General features: G+C 50.3%; 1 protein-coding gene across 3 annotated transcripts in view; it reads right to left on the bottom strand.

Annotated features, from left to right (window-relative positions):
* The window catches only part of STAG2 (STAG2 cohesin complex component), a 1,493,174-nt gene that overhangs the window by 518,118 nt on the left and 962,636 nt on the right, over positions 1–12,420 (bottom strand). For all 3 annotated transcript variants that reach the window (XM_078688751.1, XM_078688750.1, XM_078688752.1), the window contains 2 exons: positions 4,611–4,698; positions 4,426–4,506 (listed from right to left, as the gene is read on the bottom strand). In XM_078688751.1, coding sequence (XP_078544877.1) covers positions 4,426–4,506; positions 4,611–4,698 — 169 coding nt within the window. The remainder of the gene's footprint in view (positions 1–4,425; positions 4,507–4,610; positions 4,699–12,420) is intronic.

The raw sequence follows: 12,420 nt of genomic DNA, 5'->3' as shown, positions 1-12,420 counted from the left end.
GGCGCCGAGTGCTTGGGTGTTGAAGCAGCGGTCGGCGTGGATGAGGAAGGTGGCTTATTTTTCAGTGTCGTTATCGGATCGACTCCGGGAATTGGCCGACTCGAGCCCGAGCCGCCGGAAGGCTTAGTAGGCTTCTTTGCCAGGCCCGAAGGCAGGACGTGGGAAGCAGTCTCTCGGTGTGACCGAAGCCTTTTTGGAGGGTGTCGAGGACGGGTCGGGCCAACGTGTGTACTTACGACCCACTGAGCTGGAGTGATGTCCTTGACGTCTGAGTCTTCAGCATCAGAGTAGCTGGCGCTTTCTTCGGGTCGCTGTTGTTCTGGCGCGTCGACGCCCTCTTCAAAGATGTTGTCCGGGATCAAAGCTGACGAGCGAGCCATGGTTCTTCGAGCTCGTCGGTCCCGAATAGTCTTCTTGGAGCGGAATGAGGCACAAGCGGAACAGTATTTGGCCTCGTGCTCCGGAGAGAGGCAAAGGTTGCACACCTCATGTAGATCGGTGTGGGGAAACTTCGACTCACATTGAGGACACTTCTTGAATGGCGTTTTATAGAACAGAGGTTCTTAGCTTTTTGGAAAATAGAACAAATACTATATAGAACACAATAGGCTACTATATGTTTAGCTTCCTTGTCCAGCCGGGCAAGGAATTTATTTATCAACAATTAGAAGGTAAACAATTATAATACATTTCTACAACAGTAGCAAGACACAATCCTGTGCTGTATCGGGAGGAGAAAAGAAAATAGGAAAGGGTGAAAGGGGTGTTTCAGGCAAAAGAAAAGAGCAGGCAGGGTACTGTTATAAGTAAAGAATATTGACAGTAACGCCTGGAGTAGTACATACAACAACATATATAAACTATTAGCATGTATGACCACTCATGGGTGTCGACGTTTCGATCCCTCGCTCAATTAATAAAGGGGATCATCTTCAGGACTTATGTAATTAGATTTGCCTGATTTAAGAGCGCCTCTGGGATAGAGGTATCGGATGGCGAAGCTGGCGGTGTTCTTTTGAGTGGTTAGGCAAGTTGATATTAACAACTCCTTAGACAGGGTGCTGGTGGCGTCGCCGGGGCTTGTGGTAGTGGGGCGAACAGGTACTTATTCCTTAGATAGCGATGCTGGGTCCCTGATTATTCAATAAGAATTAGAATAATTGAGGATTCCTGTTGTGCCGGTTACGGCATGGAGCCGAGCGTTTAAAGTTGTTGCAGTTCCGAATGGTAGGCGATAATGACGGGAGGCTCAATGGCCGTCGCCGTAGTTCGAACAATGTCGATGAACAGCCGCGGGTCAGAAGTCAGCTCGCGGGGCACAGCCGGCGTGCCTGGTCCTACTGCCGGTTGTGCCCCTGGTCCTACTGCCGGTTGTGCCCCGGCAGTAGAACCGGCAGTAGCATATAGCCAGGTTCTGAGCTGGGATGGGGCAGTGAGCTAAATAACGGTGAAGGATCAAGCCCTGATCTTTGGACTGGGTAAGAGTGGTCTGCTTGATTCAGACACTCTGTTCATCACCACCCCCTTTTCTGAATCGTTTTTGGCCACTATAGGTGTGGCAGGGTATACTCAGACATGAGTCCCTTGCTCACTGCTCCATCAGGATTTAAGCAAGCCGGGCCGACGAGGCTGAAATGCCAGAAACCGGTCCCCGGTAGCTTGTCTCCTTTCTGGTGAAGAATTGGCTTAGTAGTTTGGTCTGCCCTGTTCCCATGATGCACTGGGCCAGGGACAGACTAATTTGCATATAGCCAGGTTCTGAGCTGGGATGGGGCAGTGAGCTAAATAACGGTGATGGATCAAGCCCTGATCTTTGGACTGGGTAAGAGTGGTCTGCTTGATTCAGACACTCTGTTCATCACCACCCCCTTTTCTGAATCGGATCCTGGATCCAGCACTGGTATATCTCCTGTAAACAATTGAAAGAATGCGTTTAAGTCATTCTGGCGATTTTTAAGGAATATTTTTAAGTTTGAAAATTGGACAAGTTTTTCTGGTGAAAACCAGACAATGGTTTCCTATGGATGAAAATTTAGTTAACAGTAAATCATGGTTATTATTAATTTTCAGTTTCAGTGCTGGGCTGAAAGATTCAGCACTGGGATCTCTCCTGATAACAGGTAAGTAAATCGGAATTCGTTGTTCGGCTGATTTTTTGTGAATATTTTAAAGTTTCAAAACTCCACACTGAAAACCAGTCAATCTTACCCTATGGAAGAAAAGCGAGCTATCGACTTTTGGGTAAGTACTCGACTGGCAGAGTTAAGGTTCTGGGCATGGACTCAGGGGTCTCATAGGGTCGGGTAGGTACAGTTGTTACACCCTCAGCGGCACAGGGGCAGCCGGGTGTAGAGTGAGTAGGCCCAATGTTATCCTGTGGAGGATAGGGGGCCTTCGGCCTTCTAGCAGGCAGGCCACGCGGCTGTGGGAGCGGAGCTCCTGGTCACATACACAGGGCAAGTGGGGAAGTAGGGTAGTTGCTGCACTTCCAGCTGCACAAAGGCTGCAGGTTCGGGGACGGAGATTCTTCAGGTGCGACCACCACTCGAGAGGTAAGTTGGGATCTTGGAGGATAGGTAGACACCCAGGAGTTGGGCACAGGGGGTCGTGGGACGCCGGGAGCAGGGGTGTCTTTGGACGTCGGGAAAACTTACCCTCAGCTGGTCGCAGTTGGAGGGGTCCCTTGTTGTGAGGCTGCAGGCGTCATCAGGATCGTCGAGGAGGGTCTTTGGGCACTGGATTCCGGGTCACAGTCGCCGGAGGGATGTCCTCAGGGTCTTTATCCACTCAGGCACGGGCCAGGCACGGCGGGTGCGAGTGTGCTGGATTTGCAGTTCCTGGCTGGCACCAGGGGTTGTTGCTGTTTGGGCAGAACCACTGCTCATGGGAGTCCCAGTCTTTAGATGAGCATGGCAGGCATGTCGTCCAGGGTTCTAGAGGTTGCTGTCCGCAGGGGACACCAGGGTTTTAGCAGGAGCAGGTTCAGGTGGTCTTGTTTCTTGTTCTTCTTCTTGTTTCAAAATCGGGATCGGAGGTAGGAAGGTTCAGGGTGCCCTTAAATACTAAATTTAGGGGCGTTACAGGTAGGGCAAGGATCAATGGGTCCCTGTTCTGGGATGAGTACACCCCCTATCCTGCACCTCTCCTGTGGGAGGGGGGCAGGGGCCTAGCTCTGATTGGGTAGGGCTACCCATCCTCAAAAATGGCGGAAGCCTGGAGTTGTGGTTCACCTCTTCTCTCCCACCTGAGGGGTGGAGTTGGCACAGGCTGGCACACGCCCTTTCCTCACTTAGTTTCCCGCCTGTCTTCCCGCCTGAGTGGGGGTCAGAACTGGTGGGGGCCAGTTGTAAGTACAGCAATTGGCCTGGGGAAGCTCAAAAAAGGCAGCATTCCTTTGAAGCTTCCCCTGCCCGTCCTGGGGGAGGAGGTTTGGCACCTCGTCCCAGGATGTGCATGGTTTCAGGCCCCTGAGAGCGGCAAGCTCTCGACCCAGGGGTCCAGAAACATGTCTGGTAGTGGCAGCCTCTGTAGCCATGCAGTCAGGACACTGGGAGTTGGTTAGGTTTCGGGCGGCACCTCTAGGGTGCCATCTGTAGTGCATTTTACAATAAATCTCACACTGGCATCCGTGTGGGTTTACTGTGCTGAGAAGTTTGATATCAAACTTGTCAGTCTTCAGTGTAGCCATTATGGTGCTGTGGAGTTCGTAATGACAACCTTCCAGCACCATATACTCTTAATGGCATCACTGCACTTGCAGTGCCCAGAAACGGCCCTGGGTACTGTAGGGGCAAAGGGCTCATGCACCTGTGCCCACACCACTGGCATAGTGCACCCAGCTAGAGGGGTGAATGAGGTATGCCAGGGCAGTGTGTTTGTGTGCATGGCACACCGGGATGTGTGTCATGTCGACTCTTTGTTTAGTTCTGCAGCAAGACACTCAGCCTGCAAAGGCAGTGTGTGTGTCAGGGTACAGGGGCCCCAAGGGTGGCACAATAAGTGCTGCAGCCTTTGGGGGTCTTCTCTGGTGACAGTGCCTTGGGTACCACTTACCAGGGGCTGACCTGTGGTCAGAGATGCCAATTGGGTTTTGGTTTCAACACAGTTGTAGGGAAGGAACACAGGCCCTGGGTACCTGGTTGGCAGGAACCCAGGGCACACTCAGTCAAAGTACATCAGCAATTTAGCAAAAAGTGGGGGCATTCCATGTAAGAAAGATGGCACTTTCTTACACAAGGTAATGGCCACTACAAAGGAAATCTTATTGGCCACCAAACATATGGAGCAACTTTGCAGTGATTTAAACAGCAAAACCATTAGGAATGTTAGAACTAAGTTAAACGTCCACCGATTAACAAAACAAGGAGTAGGAGGATAAAGAAAAGAGTCAAATTGATCTGATTAATATAAGAAATAAAAACATACCTTTGTGGAACCACTTTCTGAAATTTTTGCTAGCTGCCAAAGTATCACATAGTGTGTGCACTGCAAGGCATGAGTAACAATCTGCAATGAAAGAAAATGTTTTTATGTCACTTGTACACTAGATCAAAGTAACCATTCTGAATTTGATATATATATATATTTATATACATATATATTAAACAAACCTGTTCTGGCATGTCACCATTTTCAATACCAATTTTCAACAGTTTATAATTGCTTCCAAACATATCCCATCTGGAAAGGTCATGAGCACTATGAACAACACACAGAAAACAAAGATTAGAAAAATGGCAATGAACTAATTGACTAAGTAACTGCGGATTACGTTTAAGAGCAAAACAGGGAAGAAAGTTTCATCTGATGAATACATTAAACAAGCTTTTAAACAATTATATCTTCACAAATTTCTGACATCTTAAATGATTCCTTTGTGGAATGCTTGCGACGTGTCAATGGAGCAGCATACAAGCATAAAGTTCTCCATCATCGGTTAAGTGAAGGTGGGCGCTCCTTGGGAAATCAGAGGTTATCCACAACATGTGGAACAAAAATTGTCGTCTTACAATAAATAAAAGTTATCAAGTCTTAAAAGCAAATAGTTCCAAATGTAAAAGAAAAAAAGAAAACAGTTCAGGGTAAAAAAACACCAGCTCTTTAAAGGTCAACAGTGGTGTTTATTTGCCTGCAGTACGAGTTACTTACCTTCGGTAACGATGTACCTGGTAGAGACGATTCTAGCCGCAGATTCCTTCGCGTAGAATTATCCCCAGGCGTGAGACTGGTTCCGGAAACTTTTTGCCATAGCATCCCTGCGCACCGGAGGCGTGGCGCCATGACGCAACTCCGCCCAGGCGTCGTCCGCATAAGCGGTCAGCGAGGTCATATAAACCCCACCCCGGCGTGCCTACGTCATTTTTTTTTCGGAGAACTTTTCCACACCACAATGCGGAGCCACCAGACAAAAAACTGGGAGTATGGGAACAGTGTGCGAAAGAGTATATAAAAAAGAAAAAGAGGAAGACACCATAAGGAACAGTGAAACACTGCAGAAACAGAGGAAGAACATAGGAGAGCCCTGAGCAGCCACCCTGCCAGTGCATAGCCCCCCCCCTCTACCCCAGAGACAAGGAACCTGCGTGAAAGTCATGACACATGTAGCAGGCCTACAACCCTCACCCCGTAACAAGGAAGGGGAGCCAGTCCCAATAGGCAGGAACTACCAACCTCCAAGCCACCTCAGCATAGAGGGCAGCCACCTCAGCATAGAGGGCAGCCACCCCAGCATAGAGGGCAGCCACCCCAGCATAGAGGGCAGCCACCCCAGCATAGAGGGCAGCCACCCCAGCATAGAGGGCAGCCACCCCAGCATAGAGGGCAGCCACCCCAGCATAGAGGGCAGCCACCCCAGCATAGAGGGCAGCCACCCCAGCATAGAGGGCAGCCACCCCAGCATAGAGGGCAGCCACCCCAGCATAGAGGGCAGCCACCCCGAGGAAACAAGGGGAAGGCACGACCAGAGGACCCCCAACTCCAAAGGTAGCAGAGGGGCCAGGACACCTAGTAGCAAGAGGAGGGAGGGAAGGAAGGGTAGAGATTAAACAACCCTCCCCAACCTGCAGCAGCCAGAGTAGCGGAGCACAGGAGCACCGTGACCCCATCTCCCAAAGGACCAAAGAGGAGAAATGAACAGCAACAAGACGGAGCCACCGTCAAGAGCGAGTTGGGGAGAGGAGTTGGCCTAACGGCTAGGGCGCTCGACCTCGGACCTGGGGATCTGGGTTCGAGTCTCGGTAACAACGCCAAAACCTCCTGTGATTCTGGGCAAATCACTTAATCTCCCCGTGCCTAAAATGAATGTGTGTCCGACCTCATGTAACGTAACTGGTGCTATGTAAAGCGCTCTGATACCTGATTCGGTTCGGGTCTAATTCACGCTATATAAAACTCTGCAAAAAATAAAATAAAAACGAAAAAGAGCAAAAGAAGGTACTCACAGGACACAGAGCCCCCACCGGGAGGAGAGTACCGAAGACCAGCCATGGGGTCCTCGCAGAATGGGGAGCGAGGCCCCATGGAATCTGTGGCTAGAATAGTCTCTACCAGATACAAAGTTAACAAAGGTAAGTAACTCGTTAATCTGATAGACTACTAGCCGCAGATTCCTTCACGTAGAATAGATACCCTAGCAATACCCACAGGGAAGGAGGGTCTGCAAAAGGACCCCACCAGTCTGGACTGGACAGAGGGCCCCGCAGGGGACCAGACCTGTGGACCAGGGAAGTAACCTCGTCCCTGCCAGGCAAGAGGCCCCCCACAAGTCGAACACCAGCAACCCCAAGAGGGATGAAGGAGGAAGAAGGAAGACTGAAGAGGACCGTACACTACAACAGAGGAACCAAGGGCAAGGCAGGCGAGGCCGAAGCACCCCACTCCACCCCCAAGGCAACCGAGCTTCCATCCAATGTATGGCCAGGCAGAGGAACAAGAAGAAGGAGCAGAGAGGGCCCAAGGAAACAAGGGAAATAGGGCGAGCCCACCCAGAGGGAATGCACAAGCCAGCCAGATCAGCACCTCAGCCATAAACCACCAGAAGAGCACAGAAGCACCCCAGCTCTCAGAACAAGAGCAGAAAGGATAGGAAATGCCCGGCCACCCTACCACAAGGGGCTGCGCACACAACCTCATGAAGCAATAGCAACATACAGAAATGCCATGGAGAACAGGCACCTAAAGGAGACCAGCACTCCCCAGCAGAGCTTAGCTATGTAACAGCTACCATTACCCCACATAGGGTATGGTAAGTCCCAAGACATGGGAACCCTCTTTGGAAGAACTTCTGCAGCAGAGGAAAAAACAAATAGTCACAGGGAAAAACGTCCCCGCGGAAGACTTGACAAGCAGCTCAAGGCTCAAGGAAAAACAGAAGGACTAATCTCAAGGCCAAGTCTGTGCAACACTCCAGCAAAAACCCACAGAGTCAACAAGGGGCCGTCCAGCAGCCAACAATGTCAAAGTCCCAGCAAGAAGGAATCAATGGCCAGAAAATACAATCCACAGCAAGGGCAACCGGCCCAAGAATGCCCAGAACCAGCTCAACTCAGCAGTCACTGAGGAGGAGGATGGAGCCCTGCCAGGAACCTCTGGATGGCGGAGTCCGCCGGGACATGGAACAGGCTGCCATTAAACGGAAGATCAATCAGCCGCTCCCAAATGTTTTCAGGGAACACGCCATCCCGAAGCCAAGCATGGCGACGGAGGGCGACTGAGGAAGCCATGGCCTGGCCCAGCACCTCCAAGATGTCCAGAGCGGAGAATAAACGCCGCCAGCTCCTGGCCATCCAACGCATGATGCCGTAAATCCACCTGAACAATCTCTTGGGAAGCTGCAGGTCCCACAAACAAGAGGATGCCCTAGCCCAGTGTTTCCCACACTGGGGTCTGCGGACTCCAGGGGTCCGTGACACATTCCCAGGTGGTCCGTAGGCAGCAGTTTTAAAAGCACAGCAACGTTTTGTGTATAATTAGCAGAGTTCCAGCAACAATAAAAGTGTCAAGGTAATGCCAGTGATTAATGTACCTGCTGGAGAGAGAGGAGAGTTTTGTTCAGTGGCAGCTTTGACTTAACTAATGTAGCACAGAGGGTTAATGTGCCTACTGCAAAAAACGTGTAACATGCATTTTAAAAAGCAGATTTTATGTGCATAGGTCCGTGGTTACCGCTTTTTTCACAGAGATACTTTTGTTACTGTGCACTTCATAAGTGACAATCGTAATCTAGCAGGGGGACCTCCTATAAGCTGTCATGAAAGAGCGGCTTGCAAACTGCATGGTACCAGTTAGTAACTTATGTTTTTACCCAGTCAATCATTACCCTGATGCTGCTAAAAATATTTATTTGGGAAGAAATACATTTTTAATGTTAAAGGCAGTGCTAGCCACTGTGTTATGTTCTGAATCCTGAGTTTGTGATTTTCCAGACCAAGCACTCTTTAAAAATGCCTACCAGTATGAATGACATGTGAATATACCTTGTAGTCCCCTTTAATTTATGTACCATTTTTTATACACTGATTTACATGTATGATTCATTGTCTCTATGTGTGTGTGGTGTAGAGTGCTCTGACATCCTACAATGGTATGAGAGATGCTATAAAACAAAGGAAATACATGTGACAGGGGGTATTCCTTCAATATAAAATACTAAGGGCCAGATGTGCGACCCGTTTTTATATGCGCAAACGGGTTCGCAAACCCGTTTGCGCATGTAGAACAAGTTACTTACCTTCGGTAACACTTGTTCTGGTAGATACTATATCTGCCTGTGGATTCCTCACCTTGTGAATATCCCCTTGCGTCAGCAACATTCGGAAATTCTTTTGTAGCTTCGCGCCGACGTGGATCCGGACGTCACAGAGGCACGGCATCGCACGCGACTCCGCTGACGTCACCGACGCCTATAATAGGCCCACGCCGGCGTGATGACATCAGTTCCGCCCTTTTTTCCGTGCCTTCGAAGCACACGGACGGACCGATGACAGTAGACATATACACAGTATACGCAGTATAGAAATCAAGGTAACACACACAGTGTGAAGCAAATGCAATAAAACATTTGAAATAGACAAATCCTTGACCATAAAATAATACATCATATAAACCTCTGGCATAGAAGAGTGGACAACGGGGAGGCGGGTGGGTCAGTGAGGAATCCACAGGCAGATATAATATCTACCAGAAAAAGCGTTACCGAAGGTAAGTAACTTGTTCTTCTGATAGATACATCTGCCGTGTGGATTCCTCACCTTGTGAATAGAGTCCCACAGCAGTCCCCACTCCCGGAGGAGGGTGTCCACTCTTCTAAATCAGGAAATCCTGAAGGACAGAGCGCGCAAAGTGACCCTCCTCCTCACTTCGGAATCCAAGCAGTAATGCTTCGCGAAAGTGTGGAGGGAAGACCAAGTTGCCGCTCTACAAATATCCTCTACAGGCACACCTCTAGCCAATGCAGAGGACGAAGACTTAGCTCTAGTAGAGTGAACCCTTATACCCTCTGGTGGGTCCTTACCGGCCAAAGAGTAGCAGATCTTAATGCAGAGGACGATCCATCTCGACAAAGTCCTCTTATGGACCGCTCTTACTTTCTTGCAGCCAGCAAAGCCAATGAAGAGCTGGTCGTCCACTCGACAGTCTTTAGTCCTGTCCAAGTAAAAAGACACCGCCCTCTTGGGGTCAAGACGGTGTAATCTCTCCTCCTCCTTGGAAGGGTGAGGGGGAGGATAAAAAGTAGGAAAGGTAATGGATTGACCAAGGTGGAAAGGAGTCACCACCTTTGGCAGAAAAGCAGCCCTGGTCCTAAGAACCATTCGTTCAGCATGAATGGTCAGGAATGGGGGCTTGGAACTAAGAGCTTGAAGCTCACTTACCCTCCTTGCCGAGGGGATTGCAACGAGAAAAACCGTTTTGAAAGTCAGAAGCCTCATGTGACATTTGTGAAGAGGCTCAAAAGGAGCACCCATTAAAAATGTCAAAACTAGATTCAAATCCCACTGAGGCACAATAAAAGGTGTAGGAGGGAACCTATTAGTGAGGCCCTTCAAAAACCTTAAAACAATGGGAGACTTAAAAAGAGAAGGCTGGTCAGGCAAACAGATAAAAGCAGACAGCGCAGAAAGATAACCCTTCGCCGTGGCAACAGCAAGCCCCTGCTGAGCCAGAGAAAGGGCAAACTGGAGCTCATCAGATAAATGGGACATCAAAGGGTCTATAGATTTCTCCCTGCACCAAGCAACAAATTTAGACCACCTATAAGAATAGATGGACTTAGTGGAGTCACGCCTGGCTGACAAAATGACATCCACCACATTGTGAGGGAGAGAAAAAGAAATCAGGTTGCCCCGCTCAATCTCCAGGCATGAAGGTGTAAGGTCTGGAGGTGGGGGTGTAGAACCTGCCCCTCCATCTGAGAGAGGAGATCTGCCCTGTGAGGGAGACGGAGCGGCGGGTGAGAGGAGAGGTGAAGAAGGTCTGAATACCACACCCTTCTTGGCCAATCCGGGGCGATCAATATGACTTGGGCCCGGTCTTGGCGAATCTTCCTCAGAACCCGAGGAATCAAGGGTATGGGAGGAAACGCGTAAAGGAGTTGCGAGTTCCAACTCAACTGAAATGCGTCCCCCAAGGCTCCTTGCATCGGATACTGGAGACTGCAGAATGACAGGCAGTGAGCATTCCCGCGAGTGGCGAACAGGTCCACCCGAGGAGTCCCCCACATCCGAAAGATGTCGTGAACTACCTCTGGGTGAAGCCTCCACTCGTGATCGGCAGAGAACTGCCGACTGAGACTGTCTGCACGCACGTTCAGAACTCCGGCCAGATGACTTGCCATCAGACAAATCCGATGGTCCTGAACCCAGGACCAGAGGCGCAGAGCCTCCTTGCAGAGACACTGCGACCCTACTCCTCCCTGCTTGTTGACGTACCACATCGCGGTCGTGTTGTCCGTCAGGACCTGGACTGACTGACCGCGAAGGGAAGGGAGGAAGGCCTTGAGCGCCAAACGTATCGCCCGCAATTCTAGAAGGTTGATGTGAAGCAACCTTTCCTCTGGAGACCAAAGACCTTTGACCTCCAGATCCCCCAGATGAGCACCCCACCCTAGGGTGGATGCATCCGATATCACTGTGGCCACCGATGGAGGCAGTTGGAAAGGCTTCCCTTGAGACAGATTGCCTTCCACGCTCCACCAAGATAGATCCGCCGCAGTTTCTCTGGAGATCTTCACTGACTCCCTGAGATCTCCGTTGTGTTGATACCACTGCCTGCGGAGGCACCACTGGAGCGCCCTCATGTGCCAGCGTGCATGGTTGACCAACAGAATGCATGAAGCCATCAGACCGAGCAGGCGAAGAACCTTCAGGACTGGAACGACCGCTCCATTGAAAAATAAAGGAATCATCTCCTGTATGTCGCGAATCCTTTGAGGAGGAGGGAATGCGCGACACACAGTAGTGTCCAGTACCGCACCTATGAACAGGTTGCGCTGTGAGGGCACCAGGTGAGACTTGGGTACATTTATCGAAAAACCCAACCTGTGCAACAACAGAGTTGTCTCTTGCAGATGATGGAGCACCTTCTCCGGCGACTCCGCTTTGATCAGCCAGTCGTCTAGATACGGAAACACATGAATCCCCGATCTCCTGAGATGAGCTGCCATCACCTTGGTGAAGACTCGAGGTGCAGTAGTAAGACCAAACGGAAGGACCACAAACTGGTAGTGCTGTGACCCAACCGTGAAACGGAGATACTTTCTGTGCGACTTCACCCTAGGAATATGAAAATACGCATCCTGCAAGTCGATCGACACCATCCAGACTTCTTCCAGCAGCGCTTGAAGAACCTGCGCAAGAGTGAGCATTTTGAACTTTTCCTGCTTCAGGTAAAGGTTCAAAATCCTGAGGTCCAGGATTGGCCAAAGCCTGCCATCTTTCTTGGGGATCAGGAAATACCGGGAGTAGCACCCCTGACCCCTTTCCTGCTCTGGAACCACCTCTATCGCACCTTTTCGGAACAGTGCCAGGACTTCTTCCTGCAGGAGAAGCAGGTGGTCTTCCGAACAATAACCCTGGCAAGGAGGGTAATTGGGAGGGAATTCCTGGAAAGGAAGTGCATACCCATTCTCTACAAGATTGAGAACCCAAAGATCCGATGTTATTAATTCCCAATCTTGTAGAAAATGTGTAAGCCGACCCCCCACTGGGCCCACATGATCCGGAATGGCGGATCTAGGGCTGCTTTGCTGCGTTGGCAGAGGGTTGGGAAGGAGAGGAGGAGGAGGAGGAGGAGGAAGCTTGACGACCTCTAAGGCGGGATCTTTGTCTGCCCCTGTACGACTTGTACAGTGTATTCTGCTGCTGCTGAGGCTGCTGCTGGGATGATCTGTAAGACCGAAAGGAAGATCGACCAAATCCCCTGAAG

This window comes from Lissotriton helveticus, chromosome 4_1, assembly GCF_964261635.1.
Source record: "Lissotriton helveticus chromosome 4_1, aLisHel1.1, whole genome shotgun sequence".
NCBI lineage: Eukaryota > Metazoa > Chordata > Amphibia > Caudata > Salamandridae > Lissotriton > Lissotriton helveticus.
The sequence above is the reverse complement of the archived record's forward strand: the minus strand, read 5'-3'. Positions and strand labels throughout refer to the sequence as shown.